Below are 24,028 nucleotides of genomic sequence, written 5' to 3'. Positions count from 1 at the left end.
TGACCTATCCCCTCCCTACCTCCCCACCTACACCCTCTCCACCTATCTTCTTTACTCTCCATCTTCGGTCCGCCTCCCCCTCTCTCCCTATTTATTCCAGTTCCCTCCACCCATCCCCCTCTCTGATGAAGGGTCTAGGCCCGAAACGTCAGCTTTTGTGCTCCTGAGATGCTGCTTGGCCTGCTGTGTTCATCCAGCCTCACATTTTATTATCTTGGAATCTCCAGCATCTGCAGTTCCCATTATCTCAGACTTAAATTGCACAACTGCCGAAATCAGATAGAATCTGAGAGTCACACAGCACAGAAGAACTTGACAAGAAATGTCAACAATAAACCCTGACTTTATAAAGAAATGTTATTTCTCATGTTGTAAGATAAAATTTTAGAATTAAGCAACATCTACAACTGAGGCACAATCAGAACTGTGTTAACAAATAATAGATTTCTGACTCGCAATGTTCTCTTCTTGAAAAATTGTGGTCTGTCCCCTAGCAAAATCTTTGTAATTGCTTATGGTTCGCTCTGAGTTGCGAAGGCCTGTGTTCCCAGATTACAGTGATGCAAATCTTTACCTGGTCCCAATTATGTACATATTTATGATTACTAAACTCTGCCTTGTGTGTAAAAGATGTTGCTGCATTTTCCTCACAGCAACTGTCATTAATTTGCCGAGTTACACAGAGGCCAGATTCAAAAAGTAGCAGAGGCTCTGCCAGGGGAAGGACCAGGAATGAAGAGTCCTGGGTTGGGCAACTGACGCGAGGGGACAGGAAGCCCAATTAGAATCAGTTCAGCCTGCACAGTAAGACACACTCCAGTCAGTGAGCACACTCCAAACTGTCAGGACAAAAAGCACTTTGCAATGCAGGCTCTCATCTCCACCATTTATCATCAAATGCCCTCTTCTTAGTGCTGTTTCGAGATGCACCTCGATAGTTATTGGTAGCATGTGGAATGTTCACCCAACAGTGCTCACATGCTCCCCACTCTCTGACACTATCTAGAATTTACTTCTACAGTTCAAAATGACGCAGTACAAGAGGAGCAATATCACTTGATCCAGGATAGAAAACAGGAAAGAGTTTCTCAGTGAATATGTCAATGAATGTGTAGATAACAGACATATCTGCAGCATTGTAAAAGATCACCTGTCCTCCCTCAAAGTCCAGGTAAACTCCGATGATCTTGGGTTTCACCCTTGGAGTCAGTTGGGCAGATGGACAATCATTAGTTTTATATTCGTTTCCACTGTTAAGCCACACAGTCCAGTAACCATATTCTGGTCCTAGGTGCAAGCTTCCTTTCCTGCTGGATGACTCTTCGGCCACACCCAATGCCCACTCAGTCTTGTCCCCCACCTCCACCTCCCAGTAGTGTTTTCCTGATATGAATCCCTGCGATCCCAGGACGAATGGAACGGCACCAAATCTCTGTGGATTGTTAGGAAGCATGAATGTGCTGTTTCCGGCTCTCACGCTGGTCAGGTCCTTCGACAGGACGAGGTTAAGATCCACTGTTTTTGGATTGAGGGTCAGTGAGGCTGGAACTGGCAAAGTCAAATAAACATCGTATTAGATATTTTATTGAGGAGCATAGGCAGACACAAATTAACATCTATAATTTCAGTGTTAGTAATTATTACAGAGTAGGTACAGTAAACAATGATGTAAGAGTGCTTCCATTACACCACAAGGGACCCTCTATGGATCCAAGTTTTCTTCTTAATTGACCTGTTCTGATGTGACACACCTCTGATATGGGGGTGGCTTGACCCAGACCTCCTAACTCACAAACAGGGACATTACCCCCATGTGACAAAAACCCTTTTATGGGGCAATGCTTCAGCGCAAACTCCAACAATCATCATCTTCTCTCCATCAATTCTGAAGCTGGTTTACCCTTAAAGGGACATGCACAGGGTTCTTGTGGCACTGTCTCCCTACCTCTGAGCCAGAAGGTCAAGGTTCAAGCCCCACCCACTGCCGAGGTGTGTCATAGCATCTCTGAACAGGTTAATCACAAATATGTACAAACAGACATTTTTGTAATAATAAATGGCCTGCATTTCTAACATTGTCACAGGCCAGACATGAGCACATTCTCTGCACATTTTGCTCAGTCTCATTATTGTCCACATCAAAGCACAACATCTTGGCTGCTGTCCTCGACATCACATTATAAGTGTCTCCGGTACTGCCTACAGTCAAGGAGTAAGTAGCTTGTGAGAGATGAGCACCACTTGGTGATTGAAAATTCTTCCATCTTTGGGACATATCAAGAGGCTGTTCATCTGTCAATCTCAAGAGACTGTACCCATGTCCTGTGCTTAAACAAAGGAGACTATAAAGGAATGAGGGAGGAGTTAGCCAAGGTAGAATTGGAGAAAAACTTTATGGTGGGTCAGTTGAGGAACAGTGGAGGACTTTCAAAACGATTTTTCACAGTGCTCAGCAGAAGTATATTCCTGTGATGAGAAAAAACTGTAGGAAAAGAGAGAGCCAGCCATGGATGTTTAAGGAAATAAAGGAAAGTATCAGATTGAAAAAAAACACAGACAAAAAAACAAAGAGTAGTGGGAAACTAGTCGACTGGGAAATCTTTAAAGGCCAACAGAAAGCCACAAAAAAAGTTATAAAGAGAAGTAAGACAGATTATGAGAGTAAACTAGCTCAGAATATAAAAACAGGCAGCAAGAGTTTCCATAAATATGTGAATTGTAGAAGAGTGGCGAAGGTAAACATTGGTCCTTTAGAGGATAAGAAGGCCAATTTAATAACTGGGAATGAGGAAATAGCCATGACATTAAACAGTTATTTAGTGTTGGTCTTCACTATGGAAGACACAAATAATACACCGAAAACTAATGGCAAGGTGGCTATAGCAGGCAAGGACCTAGAAATTATCATTATCACTAAGCAGGCAATGCTGGGTAAGCTGATGGGGCTAAGGGTAGACAAGTCTCCTGGCCCTGACGAAGTGCATCCCAGGGTACTAAATGAGGTAATGGGGGAAATAGCAAATAAACTAGTAGTTATTTGCCAAAATTCACTGGACTCTGCAGTGGTTCCCGCAGATTGAAAAACAGCCAATGTGACGCCACTGTTTAAAAAAAGGAAGTAGACCAAAAGCAGGTAACGATAGGCCAGTTAGCCTCACTTCGGTCGTGGGGAAAATGCTTGAATCTATCATTAAGGAAGAAATAGCAAGAAATCTGGAGAGAAATTGTCCCACTGGGAACACCCAGCATGGGTTCTTGAAGGGTAGGTCATGTTTAACTAATTTGGTGGAATTCTTTGAGGACATTATTTGCATGGTGAACAGTGGGGAACCTGTGGATGTGGTGTATCTGGATTTCCAGAAGGCATTTGACAAGGTGCCACACCAAAGGCTGTTACATAAGATAAAGTTCCATGGTATTACAGGTAATGTATTGGCACGGATAGAGGATTGGTTGACCACTAGAAAGCAAAGAGCAGTCAGTGGCTAGTGGTGCGCCTCAGGGATCAGTGTTGTGACCGCAATTGTTTACAATTTACATCGATGATTTGGAGTTGGGGACTAAGTGTGGTGTGCCCAAGTTTGCAGATGACATTAAGGCGAGTGGTAGAGCAAAGTGTGCAGAAGACACTGAAAGTCTGCAGAGGGATATAGATAGTCTAAGTGAGTGGGCAAAGGTCTGGCAGATGGAGTACAATGTTGATAAGTGTGAGGTCATTCATTTTGGTACGAGTAACAGGAAGATGGACTATGCTTTAAATGGTAAAAAATTGCAACACGCTGCTGCGCAGAGGGACTTGAGTGCCCTTGTGCATGAATCGCTAAAAGTAGGATTGCAGGTGCAGCAGTTAATTCAAAAGGCAAATGGAATTTTGTCTGCCATTGCTAGAGGGATGGAGTTTAAAAACAGGGAGGCTATGCTGCAGCTGTATAGGATCCTGGTGAGGCCACACTTGGAGTACTGTGTGTAGTTTTGCTCTCCTTACTTCAGAATAGATATACTGGCACTGGAGGGGATGCCCAGAAGATTCACTTGGTTGATTCCAGAGTTGAGGGGGTTGGATTATGAGGGGAGACAGAGTAGACTAGGCTTATACTCATTGGAATTCAAAAGAATGAGGAGAGATCTTATAGAAACATATAAGATTATGATGGGAGTAGGTAAGGTGGAGGCAGGGAGGTTTTCTCCACTAGCAGGTGAAACTAGGGCTAGAGGGCATTGCCTCAAAATAAAGGGAATCGGATGTAGGACTGAGGTCGGGAGGAACTTCTTCACCCAAAGGGTTGTGAATCCATAGAATTCCCTGCCCAGTGAAGTGGTAGAAGCTACCTTGCTGAATGTTTTTAAGGCAAGGCTAGATAAATAGTAAAGGAAATAAGGGTTATGATGAGTGGGTGGGTAAGTGGAGATGAGTCTCAAAAAGATCAGCCATGATCTCATTAAATGACAGGGCAGGCTCCAGGGGCCAGATGGCCTACTCCTGCTCCTAGTTCTTGTGTTCTTTTGTTATGCTCTTATGTTCTTATCTCTCACATGGTTGGGACTTAAATAAATGAAATTTATATCGCAGCAGAAAGTGAAAATATTCTAAAGTGGAAGATAATTTGCAATAATCTATATATTTTCAGTAATTTTCTTCTTTCTCTCCCTCCCACTATATCTTAATGCATTCCACGACTCTGCTGTTGGAATTCACAGGAACTTCTTTTGTATTTGGCCATGTTGCCTTGGAAGACTTGGGTGTTCCTATCCTGGTGCAGTTGGGCCTAGACAGCATAGACCTGCCGAGAGTCTCCCATCTAGATGCAGGCTCAACCTGCTTGGCTTGTGCTGCCACAGACCTTAAAATAACAGTCAAGCAGAGTTTGTCAAGCTGGGCAATTCTGGAGTGAAATTGGAAGGAGCTTCTGGGTTGCCTGTCTATTGTTCCTGATCCTTCAGGATGTCTGCTAACACCACTCTGTCACCCTTAGATGAACTGCACTCAGAGTAAGGTACCTTGCTCTCTCTCACCTTACCATTGATGTCGAGAAGGTTTGGCTACAGCAATGGAGTGTAGGTCTGTGCATATAACCAGCCAACACTGGGTGAATTGGACCTTGGTCGCCATGGCAGTTACTCAGTTTTCCACAGAGACACAAAGACGCACACATACACATGCCAATGCCAGCACAGCACTGTTAATGTAGGGAAATCCCACACCCTTTCAACCAGCTGACAGAGTGCCACTCTCACAAACCTCTCTGATGTTCCTCTGCCTGGATCTGTGCAGATTGACAAAGTCATTCATAGATATGTTTCTGCTTGAGCCTGGCCTCCAGCAGTGCTCAGAGTTAGATACATGGGCCATTTCTTGCAGATAACGAGCTTGCACTCATTGAGTCAAATTGCCTCTTTCTGTGCGGTAACTTCAGTATTAGGGTATGTCGAGAGAAACTATCTCTAACGTGTCATGAAGACGTAGGATATCAACCATTATTACTATTGGCTGGATTCTCAGAAAAGGTGTTCATGTAAAAAAGCTGCTTAAATTGGAAAGTAATGTTTCCCTGAAACCATGTGCTATCTCACATAAAATAGCCGCCAATTTGTGTCATTTTGCAACCTCATTAAAGGGTCTAATGCAACCACAACAGAGAGAGTAAACCATTCAGAAATGTGAAAGATTATATTTCTTGTGCTATATCAAAGTATTGAGACAAGTGCCTGAAATTCAATGATTGAAAACTGGACTTTATAAACAATCACATTCAACCATGAAACAGCCGTGAAACCATTCCTGCCCTCCTGTAAGAACATCGTGAGTGAAATTAGGAAAAACTATCATGCCATGGGTTGTGTTAGTAGTTTGAAATTCATTTCTGTAAAGAGCAATCAATATAAGCCTCAATTCTAATTTTAAAACTGAGGTTAATATTTTATGTTTAACATTAAGGTATTACTGGGAGATGGGACAAATACATGGCTAGATGCAAGGTCAGCCACAATCATAACGACTGGTTCAGCAGGCTTAAGGGAGGCAAAATATTCATCTTGTTACGTTCAACATTCGGATTCCTGGAGCAGAGCGGAGCACCAGTGCTCCCCATTCTAATCACTGTCTAGTCATTCTCAAAGATAAGTCTAAGCGTCTACATGTCAAGTAATATGGTGCTGTGATTCCTTTGTGTCTGTGTCATGTAAAAAAATGCTCCCTTCAGTAACATTCCAAAGGCTGATGCCCCCTAATTTTCTGAACTACTAATAGGCAGCAGTTACAGAAGTAGAGGACAGTAAACTCCCCAGAGGGTGAACACAATCTTGTGGGGCTTCTTACCTGGGGAGATAATCTGTTTCATTTCCTTCCACACTGTGTAGAGTAAAGGGCCTTGGAATGCTATGTACTTCTCTCTTGGAAATGTCAGTATTTCTTCATCTTCACTGCTCTGTGAATCTTCCTCTTCATCGTCTCCTTCCTCCTCATTGTCCAGGTACCTGTTTAAATGGAACTGATACAGTCACTTGCTGCTGCATACAAACTGGGATCACAGAGTAAAACCACGTGAAGATTTGGATTGGATACTTGCCTTTCTTGCAACCTTTTCAGTTCCTGTAGAGCAGAGAAACAGAAATATGTTATTGTATTGGTGATGCCGGTTAGAATGTGCTCCAGATACAAGTGGCACGCTCGAGTTAAATGTAAATCAAGGTAGAGGAAATTTTCTCAGGTTCCAGTAATGCAATATGACACCAGTCACTATGGACCACCTCAACTCCCCCACACAGTAACAGGCACGCTCAAACAGGACTTCTACTGCTGAGGGGTCACAGACCAGATCCTTTTATTTCAAGTTCCTAAATGTTCACTGACTCAGAGGTTGCCTTTGGTCCGTGCAGCACTGAACTGTTGACAAGTACAGTACACCTTCTCAGGATCCCAAGGAGAGTTTCCACCTTTCCGTGTTTGGGTCTGGTTTCCACTAATCTTCTCCCTCCCCTGTCCACCTTCCCCACTGCCATCACCATACCACCTTCTATTCTGAAGGATTTATGAATGCTGGCTCAAATCCCAGTTTGAAGTTGATGCAGCCCGGACCTGCCCTCCCACTTCCTTCCCTACAGTAATACTGCCAGCAGTGTGATGCACTGACAGTATGCGACAGTATTCTCAATCCTAGATGTCCTCTGTTATGGAGTTTGAGCTCAACTATAAAGCACTGTTTACAGCTTGGGGATTGGGTATAAGGGATCACCTTGAGAAAAGCGATTCCATCTTGCTGCTCGATGTCTGCACGAAGGTTCCCTATCTTCTCGTCAAGTGACATTATTTCCACTTTGATTTCTTTCAGATTTTCTTCCATCAGTCGCAGATCCGCCTGCTTTTGTCTCCTCAAACCTTCCGTTAAATGTTTCTCTTTCTCATCAAGATATTGACGGATTTTAGCAAACTGGGTGGAGATGTCTTCTTCCAGTGACACAGAGAGCTCCTGAGATGGTGAGAGAAATCATTGAAACAGCAGGTTGCTAAAGGTTCGCTGTGTTTTGAGGGGAAGCAAAATCATACTCACATCCAGTTCTGAAATCTTCCCTTCCTGCTGTTGTTTTAATTCACTCTTACATTTCTTTTCCTCCTCCATGGAATCCAAGGATGCATTCAGCTGGTCCTATAAATGCAAGTAGATCTCACCATAATCCATTGTAATATCTGTTGTTATTTTACAAAATGTGAGGGCAGCAGTGAGGAGAATATTACTCATAACATTTTTGGTAGACCTTTCTTTGTAAAAGCAGAATGAAAAGTCTTCATAGAACATAGAACATAGAAAAGTACAGGCCCGTCGGCCCACGATGTTGTGCCGTGGAATAATCCTAATCCAAAAATAAAACAAGCTACCCTACATTCCCCTCAATTCACTGCTGTCCATGTGCATGTCCAGCAGCCGCTTAAATGTCACTAATGGCTCCACTTCCACGGCTACCACTGGTAAATTATTCCATGCGCTCACAACACTCTGGGTGAAGAACCTCCTCATTGAGACTAGGAATAGGTTCAAACCAATAACTGTTTGACCAATATACACCATTAACTCTTATATAAAACAAATGAATGGATTGGATAGGTAAGACATAGTTAGTTATAACTAATTGTATGCAGGTTGTGGGTGTTAAGTGGAGATTCACTTCAGCCTCTAAAGCAGGCACAGACTAAACTTTGAGCAACAAACTCAGAAAATGCTGGAGAATTTCAGCAGGTCTGGCAGCATTTGTAGCGACAGAAGCAGAGTTAACGTTTCAACTCTGGTATGACTCTTCTGCAGAAAGGGATCTAAAGGAATTGAAATATTTTTCAATACTTTTGACGGGGATGGAAGGGAAGAGAGGGGAATAAACAGGGTGGAGACCCAGCACAACAGTTCCTTTTTTATTTATTCACGAGATGAGGCTGTCACTGACAAGGCCAGCACTTATTGCGCAGAGGGCAGTTTACAGGCAGCCACATTGCTGTGGGTCTGCAGTCACATGTAGGCCAGACCAGAAAAGGATGGCAGTTTCCTTCCCTTAAAGTCATTAGTCAACCCCAAATGGGTTTTTCCAACAATTGGCAATGGTTTCATGGTCATCATTGGGCTCTTATTTCCAGAATTTTATTGAATTCAAATTCCACTATCTGCCATGACAGGATTCAAACCCAGGTGCCCAGAACATTAGCTGGGTCTTTAGATTGAAAGATCCAACAACAATACCATGAGGCTGTAATACCCCACTCTCTGTCTTCTATGACTAATCTAGATCTGCATCCGTTTTACCAGCTCACCCAGATCCCATGTGACTTCACCTTTTATATCAGCCTGCCATGATGGACCTTGTCAAAGGCCTTGCTCACAATTTCCACTGCCCTCAATCAGCTGTCTTTGTCATTTCCTCAAAAAACTCATTTACGTTTGTGAGACCCGACCGCCCTCTCACAAATCCTGTCACTAATAAGTCCAAATTTTTCCAAATAAGAGTATGTCCTGTATGTAAGCATCTTTATTTCCCGACCAATAATGTCAGATTCATTGGTCTGTAATTTCTCTAATAATCCCTGTTGCTCTTCTTAATCAAAAGAACAAAATTGGCTGTTTTCCAGTCCTCTGGGACCCTGCCTGTGAGTAAAGAGGATACAAAGATATTGTACAACATCCCAGCAATTTTCTCCCCCACCTCCCTCAGTATTCTGGATAGACCCCTTCAGGTCCTAGCAGCTTGTCCATCTTATTATTTTTCAAAACACCCAATACGACCTCCTTTTTTATATTCACATATCCTAGAATATCGACATATCCCACCTCTCGATGCGCCATCCATTATTGTGAACACTGATGCAAATCATCCATTGAGGACCCCACCCACTTACTCCTGTTCCATATGGAAATTCCCAGCTTTGTCCCTCAGTGCACCTACCCTCTCCATGCTACCTTTTTGCTCTTTATAGGTTGATAAAACAGCTTGGGATTTTCCTTAATCCTGTTTACCAAGGATATTTCATGGCCCCTTTTGGTCATCCTAAATCCTTCTTTAAGTTCTTTCCTGCTTCCTTTATGTTCCACAAGTGCTTTGTCTTCAGTTTCCTAAACCTTATCTATACATCCTTTTTTTTGACCACACTCATAATTTCTCTTGACAGTTAAGGCTCCCGAAGCACACCATCCTTATCCTTCAGTTTCCCACGAACATGCTGATGTTGAACTCTGATCAACTGGCTTTAAAAATTCCCACATGACAGATGTGGACTTACCCTCAAACAACCGTCCTCACTATACATTCCCCAATATATTGCCAAAGTTAGCCTTCCCCAATTTAGTTTACTTACAGAATTATGGTCACTGGTCTCAAAATGCTCCCCACTGAAACTTCAATAACCTGGCTGGGCTCATTCCACAATACCAAGTCCAGTAAAGCCCCTTCCCTCATTGGACTATTTACATATTTACATATTGCTTCAAGAAACTCTCCTGGCTGCACATAACACATAACACCCAACTCCCACCCAAGCTCCCACCCATTCCCCTGTGGTCATTCCCCTCAATAACAGGTATACCGCTTTGGATATTGTTGGGGGAATAACATTTCAGGGGCTAGCAGCAGTGGTCAGGTCAGTGGTGCAGTCAGACAGGAGATTCTGTGGCCGCAGAAGACACACCAGAATGGTGTGTTGCCTCCTTATTGCCAGGGTCAAGGATGTCCCAGAGCAGTTGCAGAATATTCTGAAGGGTGAGGGTGAATCACCAGAGGCCATTGTGCACTTTGGTGCAAATGACACAGGTGGACAAAGGGATGGGTTCCTGCAAAATGAGTATGGGGTGTTAGGTAAGAATTTAAAAAGCAGGACCCGAAGGGACATGACTGGATCTCTCCCAGTGCCACACACCAGTGAGGACAGAAATAGAAGGATAGGACAGATAAACATATGGTGGAGGAGCTGGTGTAGGGGCTAGCATTTTCAGTTCTTGAATCACTGGAACCTCTTCTGGAGTAGAGGTGACCTGTACAAGAGGTGAACTGGAGGGGATCCAATATCCTTGTGGGAGACTTGTTAATGTTACCTGGGAAGGTTAAACTAGTTTGACTAGGGAATGGGGCTCTGAATAAGAGAGGGGCCATTGAGAATTCAGCAGAAAATAGCCATTGGATATCCAGGGGCACAGTAAAGGGAAGGAAGAGATTTCTGGTTTAAATTGCATTTATTTCAAGGCCTGACTGGTAAGGCAGATGAGCTCAATGCGTGGATTGGCTCTGGGGACTGGGATATTATAGCCATAACAGAAACAAGGCTGTGAGAAGGGCAGGACTGGCAGCTCAATGGCCCAGGATACAGAAACTACAGGTGTGACAGAAGTACAAGTAAGCAAGGAGGGGAGTTGTCTTTTTGATAAGGGAGGACATAACCACAGTGCTTAGAGATATTGGTAAGGAGCCATCAAATGAGGCCATACGATTAGAAATTAGAAACAACAAGGGGATGGTCACCCTGTTGGGACTGTATTATAGACCCCCAAACTGCCAATGGGTACTAGAGGAGCAGATGTGCAGGGAGACTGCAGATACCCGTTGGAATAATAGAATGGTATTGGTTGGAGATTTTAATTTCCCCTGTATTGACTGGGCCACCCAGAGTGCAAAAGGCCTGGATGGGGTGGAATTTGTCAAATGTGCTCAAGAAGGTTTCCTAAATCAATATATAGAGGGCCCTACTGGGGAGGGTGCAACACTGGAACTCCTCTTAGGGAACAAAGTCAGCGAGTGACTGTCGGAGAGCACTTTGGGTCCAGTGACCAGAACACTCTCCTAGTTTTAACATAGTTATGGACAAAGATAGGACAGGTCCACAGGTTAAGGCGTTAAACTGGAAGAGAGCCAATTTTGGGGCCATTAGGCAGGATCTATCAGCCGTTGATTGGGTGAGTATGTTTGAAGGAAAATGAATGATGGGAAAATGGGAGGCTTTTAAATGTGTTAAATAAAGAGCCCAGGGACAGTATGTCCAGTCAGGAAAAAGAAGTAAAGGCATACATTGGGCTCAAGCTATTGGCCTCAAGTGAATCGCTAGATGACTACACAATGCTTAGGAACACACTTAAGAAGGAAATCAGATGATCAAAAGGCAGTCTGAGATAGTTTTGGCAGATAAGATTAAAGATAATCCCCAGAGTTTCTACAGCAATATTAAGAGAAAAAGGGTAGCTAGGGACAGAATAGATCCCCTTAAAGATCTGCCTACGTGTGGAGCCACAGTGATAGAGGAGATTTTTAATGAATATTTCTCCTCAGTGTTTACTGAGGAGAGAATCGTGGATGCTAAGGAATTAAGGCAAATAAATGAGGATGTTTTGGACTGCATGCACATTACCAGAGAGGAGGTGTTACTAGCCTTGAAGCACATTAAGGTCAATAAATCCCCTGAGTCTGTTTAAGTCCATCCTTAGATGATGTGGGGGGCTAGGGAAGAAATTGCTGAGGCTCTTGCTGAGATTTTTGCTTCATCTTTAACCACTGGTGAAGTTCCAGAAGACTGGAGGGTGGCGAATGTTGTTCCATTGTTTAAGAAAGGTAGCAAAGACAAACCAGGGAATTACAGGCCAGTGAGCCTGAAATCCATGCTAGGCAAGTTATTGGAGAGGATACTGAAGGACAGGATCAACCAACATTTGGATAGCCAATATCTGATTAGGGATCGTCAGCATGGATTTGCGCATGGGAAGTCTTGTCTGACAAATCATTTAGAGTTTTTCAATGATGTAACCAAGCTGATGGATGAGGGTAGAGTAAGTGAATGTTGTCTATATGGACTTTATTAAGGCCTTTGACAAGGTCCCACACAGCAGGCTAGTCATGAAAGTGAAGTCCCATGGGATCCTGGGAGAGCTAGCTAATTGGATTCAAAATTGGCTCAATGATAGGAAGCAGAGGTGATAGTTGAAGGTTGTTTCTCGGATGGAGATCTGTGAGTAGTGGTGTGCCATAGGGGTCCGTGCTAGGACCTTTGTTATTTGTTGCTTACATAAGTGATCTGGATGTGAATGTACAAAGCATGATTAGTAAGTTTGCGAATAATACAAAATTAGGAGGTATAGTTGATAAGAGAAGAAGGTTATCAAAACTTACAGAGGATCTTGATCAGATGGGGAGGTTGACTGAGGAATAGCAAATGCAATTCATTACAGATAAGTGTGAGGTGTTGCATTTTGGAAAGTCAAACCAAAGTAGGACTTACACAGGAAGTGGTAAGGTCCTGAGGATTGTGGTGGAACAGGCGGACTGAGGGGTACAAGTGCATAGTTTATTGAAAGCAGCATCACAGGTTGATAGCGTGGTGAAGGAGGCATTCAGCATACTGGCCTTCATCGGTCAAGGTACTGAGTATAGGAGTTGGATTATTATGTTAAGTTGTAGAAGTTGTTGGTGAGGCCACACTTGGAGTACAGTTTTGGTCACCTTGTTAATAGGGAAGACACAGTTAAACTGGAAAGTGTGCAAAGAAGATTTATAAGGATGTTACCAGGACTAATAGACCTGAGTTATAGGGAGAGTTTGGCCAGGAAAGGACTTTATTCCTCAGAACATAGGAGAATGAGGTGTAATCTTATTGGGGTGTATAAGATCATGAGGGGCATAGATAGGATGAATGCAAATAGCAAGAAACTAGGTGTAGAGCTGGATGAACACAGCAGGTCAAGCAGCATCAGAGGAGCAGGAAGGCTGACATTTCGGGCTGAGACCCTTCTTCAGAAATGGGGGAGGGGCAGGAGATTCTGAAATAAATAGGGAGAGAGGGCGATGTGGAGAGAAGATGGATTAAGGAGAAGATAGGTGGAAGGAGACAGACAAGTCAAAGAAGTGGGGGTGGAGCGAGTAAAAGTGAGTGTAGGTGGGGAGTGAGGGAGGAGATAGGTCAGTCCAGGGCGGACGGACAGGTCACGGGGGCTAGATGAGGCTAGTAGGTAAGAGATGGAGGAGGGACTTGAGGTGGGAGGAGGGGATAGGTGGGAGGAAAGACAGGTTAGGGAGGCGGGGATAAGCTGGGCTGGTTTTGGGATGCAGTAAGGGGAGGGGAGATTTTGAAGCTTGTAAAGTCCACATTGATACCATTGGGCTGCAGGGTTCCCAAGCGGAATATGGGTTGCTGTTCCTGCAACCTTTGGATGGCATCATTGTGGCACTGCAGGAGGTCCAGGATGGACATGTCGTCTGAGGAATGGGAGGGGGAGTTGAAATCGTTCATGACTGGGAGGTGCAGAAGTGAGGATCGAGCATGGGTGTTCCGCAAAGCAGTCCCCAAGCTTCCGCTTGGTTTCCGCTTGATGTAGAGGAGGCCACATCTGGAACAGCGGATACAGTTTCCCACATTAGCAGAGGAAGGTCTTCTTGGGGCCTGGGATGGGGGTAAGGGGAGAGGTGTAGGGGGCAGGTGTAGCACTGCCTGTGGTAGCTGGGAAAAGTATCGGGTGTGGTGGGGCTGGAGGGGAGTGTGGAGCAGACAAGGGAGTCACCGAGAGAGTGGTCCCTCTAGAAAGCAAATAAGGGTGGGGAGGGAAAAATGTCTGTGGTGGTGGGGTCGGATTGCAGATGGTGGAAGTGTCGGAGGATGTTGCGTTGTATCCGGAGGTTGGTGGGTTGGTATGTGAGGACGGGAGGGGAATCTGTTTTGGTTGTTATTGCGGGGATGGGGTGTGAGGGATGAGTTGCGGGAAATGCGGGAGACACAGTCGAAGGCATTCTCTACCACTGAGGTGCTGAAGTTGTGGACTTTGAAAAGCGAGGACATCTGAGAGGTTCAGGAGTGGAATGCCTCTTCCTGGAAGCAGATGCGGGGGAGGCAAAGGAATTGCGAATAGGGGATGGAATTTTTGCAGAAAGTGGGTGGAAGGAGGTGTATTCTACATAGCTGTGGGAGTTGGTGGGCTTGAAATGGATATTGGTTTCTAGGTAATTACCAGAGATGGAAACAGAAAGGGCCAGGAAGGAGAGAGAGATATCAGAGATGGCCCAGGTGAACTTAAGGTTGGGGTGGAAGGTATTGGTGAAGTGGATGAGCTATTCAAGCTCTTCATGGGAGCAAGAGGCGGTGTGGATGCTTATGCCTTTTTTTTGCAGATAGCCTTTAATTCTATTGCATACAGCCTTTTGTTCCCCCCGAGGGAAAGCAAATTGAAAATTAGAGGGCATAGGTTTAAGGTGAAAGGGGATAGATTTAAGGAGGATCTGGAGGGTAACTTCTTCACACAGAGAGTGGTGCATATATGGAATGGGCTGAGGGAGAAAGTGGTTGAGGCATATACAGTAGCAACATTTAAAAAAACATTTGGATAGGTACATGCATGAAGAGGGTTTGAAGGGATATGGACTAAATGTGGGCAATTGGAATTAGCTGAGTGGGCAAGATGGTCAACATTGGCCAGCTTGGGCTGAAGACCCTGTTTCCATGCTGTCTGAGTCTGTGACTCTACCTCAGTAACTCAGACCTCCAGTCCTAGCATGTTCTCTAGCCTCTCACCATCTGTCCCTCCTTTTGGCCTTATTGGCTTTAGCCTCGAATTGCTCCTCAGTCCCTTCACTTGCTGAACCACTGCTCTAGTTCCCAAAACCATGCCACATTCATTTAAAACCTCATGAGTGGCATTAACAAACCTCCCTGCCAGCATAATCATGCTCTCCAGATTAAGTACAATCTATCTCTCTTGTACAAGTCCAACCTGCCCCCAGTGATCCACCAATATGAAGCCATCCCCTCCCACACACACACCAGTTCCTTAGCCACGTATTTAAATGTGCCATCTTCCCATTCCTAGCCTCACTGGCATGTCGTACAGGGAGTAACCGCAAGATTACAACCCTAAATGTCACACTTTTCAACTGACGACCTAACTCTCTGAACTCCCTTTGCAGGTCTTCATCACCCTTTCTGCCTGTGTCATTTGTATCAATGTGTATCACACTCTCGAGCTGTTCACTCTCCCTCTTGAGAACGTCCTGTGTCCCCTCAGAGACATGCTTCACCGTGGCACAAAGAAGGCACTACACCATCCTAAGTGGAATTCCAGCATTTTCCCAATGCCACATCAAGTTCAGGGGCCTCCTTTCTTGAATCATTGAATTGGCATTCTCCACTTTAATATATGTTGCAGAATACAAATTCTGTAAAACAAATCACCCTGTGCTCTGGCCCGGATGCTCAACAAGTTCAACTCCCCAGTTAAATTCTGCAATTGCCTCGCATTTTCTGAAATTTCACTGTACTACTTAAATTTATCTATGAGAAATTGAGTGTGTTTTCACTTCCTGTCAGGACACAGCGATCAGTTCTGCCCTGAATAAATGTAACCTTCGCTAAAACTGCATCACACCGCATTCAGAGTGAAAATGCTGAAAGTATGGGCAACTTACTTCCAGAGTAAACGGTACAGCAATAATAAAACAGTCAGCCGTGAAGGTATTTAAAGGGACACTGCAGCTAGAATTCCCAACCCTCCCGGATGTTCTGGAATCTCCAGGATAGGGAGAATAATCTCCAGAACTCTGGTGTGAGCAAACCAGGAGAAAAAAAAATACACACGTGCACTAAAAAAGTAAATGAGTTTCGAACACTTTTTGGTGTCTTTAAAGATGTCAGCAACAGCGAAAAAGGTCATCAGGAATCTGTTCACTTTTCAATTGGTTCGGGACGTATTGGATTTGCGGACAGACGTTGCAGATCTAGGGGGTTATGGGCGGGGAGTCTATCATAGTACGAAAATATGACAGAAGACAGTGAGGGAGACGAATTTTTAAGTTGCATTTAAGCTAACTACAATGATAACGTGAATCTATTAAGGAGAGAGCGCCAGGCGATTTAGGAAAATGTTTCCAGGAATGAGAAATTTCAGTCATGAGGATAGATCAAAAAAATCGGGACTGCTCTGCTTCGAGAGAGGAAGACTCAGGAAATTTCACTCAGGTTTATGAGCGGGCTGAACACAATGGGTTGAGTGAAAACATCTAAAAGAAAAAAATGAGAAAGCACAGATTTGAAATGATGTTCAAACAAAGCAAGGATGATGTGAGCGAAATAAAATTTCTTCACACGGCAAGTAGTTAGCAGATCGAGTAGGCAGCCTGGAAATAAAGTGGATCAATCGAGGCATTCAAGAAAGTATTGGGTGATTTTTTTTGGACAGAAATGGTGTGCTCGCCTATGGGAAAAAATGCAGGAATTTGACACGAAGAACAGTACAGATGCAGATACGTTGGCCCGAATAGCCATAGTCATTGATAACAGGAACTGCAAATGCTGGAGAATCCGAGATAACAAAGTGTGGAGCTGGATGAACACAGCAGGCCAAGCAGCATCTTAGGAGCACAAAAGCTGATGTTTCGGGCCTAGACCCTGTTGTGTTCATCCAGCTCCACACCTTGTTATCTTAGCTATCATCATTGTGCAATTCTGATTTCTGACTGGAAGAGGTCAGCACTGGGCCGAGAATGCGCGAACACATGGGCTGAGCAAAATTCACCAGGTACTTTAAACTGCATTAAACACAACCCGTTAACAATGAAGAGCGGAGCTGGCTAACTCACTCTCTCCCCTTACCATGTACTTTTGAACCGCCTGCTGTACTGGCAGGAACTTGTGATTTGAATGGATTTGGGAATCTACACAACTGGCGCAGATCAGAACCTCATCCTCTTCACAGAACAGGATCAGCTTTTCTCCGTGTTCCTCACAGACCTGCTTCACACTCTCCCCAGGTCTCTCACAGTCAGGGCGATCCTCCTCCAGCTTCACGTTCAGATCCAGTCGCCGGGTCTTCTCACAGAGACTGGCCAGCAACCTGTTACTGGTGTAACTTCTCCGGGGAAGAACGAGCTGACATTGCGGGCAGGACACCGCCTGGCGCTGCTTCCCCCAGCATTTTTGAATGCAGGATTTACAGAAATTGTGCTCACACTGCAATCGCACCGGCTCCACAAACAGAGCCTGGCAGATGGAGCAGGTCAAATCCTCATTCAGGGATACGATGTGTTTACTGACGGCCATCTCACTGCTTACTTCTTCTCCGGGCGCTTACTTTCCCTTCAGTTTCGTTTCTCCCAGTTTGTTGTGAAACTTGATCAGACTTCTTAAAGGGACACTGCAGAGTTTGCCGACACAAAGTAGAGACAGGTTTTCATTTGAACGTGTGAAACACAAATGCTTGGGCTGAGAGATACGGTAGATTGAAGATGCAAATTGGGGGAGAGGGCAGGAATTTGAAGAATATAATCCGTGGGTGCGGACCGCATAGGATGGGCTGAAGCACAAAAACATAGTGACGACATTCTACTGCTGCATGAGAAGATAGATTACATAGGACGGGCTGAAGGGCTCCAACCCGAACCTCACTATCAAACCCATGGACAAGGGAGGTGCAGTTGTAGGATGGCACACTGACCTTTACGTTGTTGAGGCCAGGTGCCAACTCTCTGGCATCTCATCCTACAGCCCCTTTCATCATGACTCCACCCCCGAGCACCAAACCATAATCTCCCAGACCATCCACAACCTCATCACCTCAGGTGGCCTCCCACCCACAGCCTCCAACCTCATCATTCCCCAACCCCGCACTGTCCGCTTCTATCTCCTTCCCAAAATCCACAAATCTGACTGCTCTGGTCCACCCATTGTCTCTGCATGCTCCTGCCCCACCAAACTTATCTCCACCTATCTTGGCTCCATTTTCTCCCCCTTGGTCCAGGAACTCTCTACCTACGTCTGTGACAATACCCATGCCCTCCACCTCCTCCAAAACCTCCTTCCAATTCCCCGGTCCCCAACACCCCACCTTCACCATGGACATCCACTTCCTATATGCTTATATTCCCCATTCAGATGGCCTAAAGGCCCTCCACTTCTTCCTGTCCTGCAGTCCCAGCCAGTCCCCCTCCACCGACTCCCTCATCCACTTAGCTGAACTCGTCCTCACCCTCAACAACTTCTCGTTCAACTCCTCCCACTTCCTAAAGACAAAGCGGGTGGCCATGGGTACCCGCATGGGCCCCAGCTATGCTTGCCTCTTTGTAGGTTACGTGGAACAATCCCTCTTCCGCACCTACACTGGCCCTATCCCCCCACCCCTTCCTCCAATATATCAATGACTGTATCAGCGCCACCTCATGCTGCCATGAGGAGCTCAAACAGTTCATCCACTTCACTAACACCTTCCACCCCAAAGTTAAGTTCACCTGGACCATCTCTGATACCTCTCTCTCCTTCCTGGACATTTCTGTTTCCATCTGTGGTAACCAGCTGGAAACCGATATCCATTTCAAGTCAAGCCAACCAACTCCCACAGCTACCGAGAATACACCTCCTCCCACCCACCTTCTTGCAAGAATGCCATCCTCTGTTCCCAATTCCTTCACCTCCACCATATCTGCTCCCAAAATGAGGCATTCCGCTCCCAGACATCCCAGATGTCCTCGTTTTTCAAGGACCCCAACTTCCCCTCCAAAGTGGTCAAAAATGCCCTCAACTGCATCTCTTGTGTTTTCCCCAACTCATCCACCTCCCCTCAATAGTAACAAAGACACAATCCCCCTCATCCTCACATACCACCCCACCAACTTCCAGATCCAACACATCATCATCCAATACTTCCACCACCTGCAACCTGACCCCACTATCAAGGACATTTTTCCCTCCCCATCCTTATCTGCTTTCTGGAGGGATGGCTCTCTCCGTGAATCCCTCGTCAGCTCCACAGTCCCCATTAACCCCAACACCCCCGGCACTATTCCCTGCAACCGCAGGAAGTGCTACACCTGTCCTACACCTCCCCCCGTCACCCCCATTCCTGACCCCCAAAAAAACCTTCCACATTAAACAGATGCTCACCTGCACATCTGCAAATGTGGTATATTGTATCCGCTGTTTCCCATGTGGCCTCCTCTACATTGGGGAAACTAAGCGGAGGTTTGGAGATGACTTTGCGGAACACCTACACTCGGTTCGTGACAAACAACTGCACCTTCCAGTCATGAACCACTTCAACTCCCCTTCCCACTCCTTGGGGGACATGTCCATCCTGGGCCTCCTGCAGTGCCACAATGATACCACCCGAAGGTTGCAGGAGCAGCGTTTCATATTTTGCTCGGGAACCCTGCAGCCCAACGGTCTCAATGTGGACTTCACAAGCTTCAAAATCACCCCTCCCCGAACTCATCCCAAAACCAGCACATCTTGTCCCCACTTCTTCAACCTGTTCGTCTTTTCTCCCATTTATCCACTCCTCCCACATCACTGACCAACACCCTCCTCCACCCTCTACATACCAGTCTCATCCCTGCCTCCTTGACCTGTCCGTTTTCCGTTGACTGACCTACCCCCATCCTAACTCCACACCTACACTCACCTTTACTGGCTCAATCCCCACCTCCTTGACCTGTCTGTCTTCTCTCCACCTACCTGTTTCTTTATCCTCCATCCATCATCACCTTCACCCCCCCCCCCCCCCACGCAACTCTGTGTTTATTCCAGAGTCCCCTTACCCTCCCCCATATCTGAAGATTCATCTAGACCCGGAACTTCAGCCTTCCTGCTCCTCTGATGCCTCCTGTGTTCACCCTTGTTATCTCATATTTTCCAGCATCGGCAGCTCCTACTGTCTCCAAAGGGCTAAACTTGTTGATGAAACTTAACAAGCTGCATTACCTTGGATGAGTCCTGCAGACCACACAATTGTTTAAAAACTTGCTTTCTCTACGAACCAACAGTTTTGTCTATCGTATCCGTTATTTTCTGTACTGGTTGTTTTGTGATACTCTATGAAAGAGAGAAAGTTTCGTTCCAGGGCTGCTGGACTTCACCTCAGGCCAGCATCGCGAACAGTGCCATGAACAGCCCCAGACAGGCCATCAATCAAGAGGCTCCCAATGGTCAGAGGGATGTGTGATTTTCTCCCCCTTTTTATCTTCCACTTATTATTACAACTGTAACCATTTGTTATTTGCCATTATAAATATTATTCTTACTTAATAAACATTCATATTTATGAAAATTGTTGCTCTCCAGCCTTGTCTTAATTTCTGATGAAGAGTCTAGGCCCGAAATGTCAGCTTTCCTGCTCCTAAGATGCTGCTTGGCCTGCTGTGTTCATCCAGCTCCACACCTTGATATCTTGAAAACAAAAACCGCTTTGATACAGCCTCTGATCCAAGTTGGCAACCAGGACTAAGTTTCCGGAAAATATTTAAGAGAAGGGAAAGGCAAACCGAGGCTCTGGTGACCTTCCAAATTCCAGTGTGGAATGTGGTAGGACTCTGGAATCGGGGTCTGTGGCTAATTTGTTCACACATTTAGGGCCTCTGCAAGAATGGATGATGGTCACATTAGGAAAAAGAGAGAGAGGAGGGTTAGTCACACAGGCTGCCTACACGCGTGCTTGCGGGAGGCCAGCTTCCCCAGAAACAATGACAGTGTACCACAAATAGGATGGATATTGTTAACAGCTTCGCATTCTACATGTGGGGATACTGGAAGAGTGCCATGCCAGGAACAGGCAGTTTGAAGGCCCGCATTGATGGCAGCAAAACAGTATAACCTTATTGCAACAAAAACAGTTTAAGACAGCGCAGGAAAGAGCCTGGAGAGCAGAGGAGAAACAAAACCGGATAGTCTGCCATCTGGCACAACAGAAAACAGAGCAAAACAGCACAATAGGAAATTTGAGCCAGTCAAAGTATACACGTTATTAACCTCACAATAGGACCTCCACTTGCTGGGATGGAGACGTTTGGTGTTCATCTGATTCAGAGTATGAATGGGCGGATGGGAAAGGGGATGTCCGCTTCCAGAGCTATCTTCGGAGAAGGGGCTAACAGCACAACTCCTAATAGCAAATAAGGTAAAACAGGTAGGAGGACAGCACCCACAATATTTGAGAATAATAAGATATTGCTTGGGGTCCAAATTGCAGGATTTGGGGCCATGTTTCAAGCAGAAGCCCCTTGGCCTCTGGGCTGATGTCGTCATGGACTAGGGTGCCGCCCTAGTACCACAGAACAGGGAATCTGGGAGCATTAAGTGTTGATCCAGAAATTACCATGTTTGAAATTTCATTTACTGGCAAGAATGGACTTCCAAATATTGTTTTGGCTCGAGTGAATCTTTAATTCTGGATGATAGGATGGACTCGTTGATAATATCCAAGTGATTTTGAGATATTGGAATATAAAAAGTGCAACTCCCAGTGTGAGAGAAGTTTTAAAAAGGTAAATTTAATGACTTTTCCTTCATTCAAGAAGGAGAGATGGATGACATAATTACATGCAGGAGTTTATGCCCCACCCCTTCTCTTTGAATTCATCATGGATTAATACTAATTAACCCATTCTGCTTAATTTGGAATAAATAGAGCTTGTTTGACAACTCATTTGCATAATTTCAACATTACAATACAGTGTTGGCTTGGGCACCCTGAAACCATCAATAACACCTATCAATGTTGGGAAAGTACTGTGGAAATATTAATTGTAGTGATTGTCATGAATCTGAAAGTCATTTAGGTCCACTTAAACACATCATGAAAAAAAACGATATTAAGACTCACATGCCTTGGCACTCTAAAACATTTAAAGGGATTCTGGAAAATGATAGAATGCATGCACACACAGTTCAATGGTTCAATATGTAAAAACATTATTAGTAACTTTAAGGAAGTAAACAGAATATTGAACGTGGACAAATTTACATTGAGATATATCAAATATCTAGAATGAATTGTCAAGTAACTTTAAGAAAAAGGTGGATTGTCTTAGAGAACAAACAAACTATGCTGGATATGAATCAAACAAACGCTTGACTTCTATTTTAAAATATTATAAGATTCTGTTCCTTGGAATATCAAATCTCTACAGATCTCTGGAATCAGACATGATGGTTATAGTTAAATGGCAAAATTGGATGGGATGAAGTAATTCAGGAGGAGACTAGTGGCAGGAGATAAAAAGAATCAGATAATGGGTTGAAGCAGCAGTTCAGGTTAAAATGTTACAGTAGTGAAAAGAAAGTTTAGATGAGAGCACCAAATTGATAGCTTTCTCTTGATGATGTTTGTGTCTTTGTCTATTTTATTAAGAAAGATTAAATTGGTGATCGAGCCACTACGGGAGGCATCAGGACCATGTATGGAAAGACGAATAAAACCTCATAGACCGTTTGATAAGATCATGTCAAGAATGCATGACATGGTCTCGGGATACTGATGGAAGTGTGCAAAAGTGAATGTTATTTTGGAGGTAATAAACAAGACAATACAGAAAACATGCACTGAAGAACGGGTCTCAGACATGTACACCTACTTGACAAAAGGATTGGTGTGGCTTGGAAGAGCACAAAAACATAGTTTAAATGACAAGACATATACAAAATCCACAGAGAAACTGACTTTAAAACAATGTAAATAGCATTAGTGAAAGGGATGTAAAATGATATACAATCAAAATAAGAAGGGTGATTGGCTATTATGTCAAAATGTTGCAGAAATGAAAGAGTAAGGATTCTGGGAGAAATAGTGATGGACTGAGTGATAGGGCCCATCAGATGACACAGAGATACCTCATCTTGAGCACTGGTATGACTAAACCAGGAGGTGAAATTTTAACGTGTTAGGGCATTTAGTGTATGTGAAAAACGCTGAGCTAAGACTCTGGTGATGAAGAATGCTGTGGACAGAAATTGAGAAAAAAAAACATAAATTAAGGATCTTGAAAAAATGCTGAAATTTAGAGCAAATTATGTAAATACATTAACTGAAAAAAAATGTCAATGATATTCTGGTACCTCAATCAGTTGGGACATCTTGTTGGTTTCACTACAGCTTTGACTGTACATTGGGGTGGTGTGCATGTGTATAATATAGGCAAGAGTTGGTCCCCAAAAGACACTGTGATCATGAATTTTATGAATCACCCTATTGTTGTATTCTTTGTTTTGATGCTAGTTATTTTCATTGTAGTTTTAATCTTCTAGTGTAGGTTACATATTCTTATTAGATGTGCTTGCACGGCAATCGCTGATTTGCATCTGCATTTGCAATTGCGACATAGGATGTCAGATATCATCAGGGGTGGATTGTATCAGATGGGCCAAAGGGTGAAAAGTTAATGATGATACTCAATAGCTGCATGGGAAGATAGACTGTTTAGGATGAGAGAGAGAGAGAGGGAGAGAGTCTCATTCCAGGGCTGCTGGACTTCACCTCAGACCAGGGCCATGAACAGTACCAGGAATGAACCTGAGCCTCCTGACCAGCCATCAATCAAGGGGTCCCCAGAGGGCAAAGGGATGGGACATTTGTTTTTCTTTTTCTTTTTTCTTTCCATTTATTATTAACATTGTAAACGTTATTCTTGCTTAATAAACATTCATATTTAAAGCAAATTGCTGTTGTCAAGCCTCCTCTTAATTATATTTAACTGAATCTGAAAAGAACCATTTGGATACATGCTGTGATCCAAGAGACTGACACAGATGAACCATGTGTCCACCTCCCAG

The 24,028-nt window shown here is 44.4% G+C and overlaps 1 protein-coding gene across 2 annotated transcripts in view; it reads right to left on the bottom strand.

Moving 5' to 3' along the window:
- Positions 1-214: 214 nt before the first annotated feature.
- The window catches only part of LOC125446640 (zinc-binding protein A33-like), a 37,902-nt gene continuing 14,088 nt past the window's right edge, over positions 215-24,028 (bottom strand). For both annotated transcript variants that reach the window (XM_048520365.2, XM_059639454.1), the window contains 5 exons: positions 7,548-7,643; positions 7,233-7,466; positions 6,567-6,589; positions 6,317-6,474; positions 215-1,548 (listed from right to left, as the gene is read on the bottom strand). In XM_048520365.2, coding sequence (XP_048376322.2) covers positions 1,016-1,548; positions 6,317-6,474; positions 6,567-6,589; positions 7,233-7,466; positions 7,548-7,643 — 1,044 coding nt within the window. In that variant the 3' untranslated portion in view covers positions 215-1,015. The remainder of the gene's footprint in view (positions 1,549-6,316; positions 6,475-6,566; positions 6,590-7,232; positions 7,467-7,547; positions 7,644-24,028) is intronic.

This window comes from Stegostoma tigrinum, chromosome 34 (assembly GCF_030684315.1).
Source record: "Stegostoma tigrinum isolate sSteTig4 chromosome 34, sSteTig4.hap1, whole genome shotgun sequence".
Classification (NCBI taxonomy): Eukaryota; Metazoa; Chordata; class Chondrichthyes; order Orectolobiformes; family Stegostomatidae; genus Stegostoma; species Stegostoma tigrinum.
This window is presented reverse-complemented; position numbering and strand designations above follow the sequence as displayed.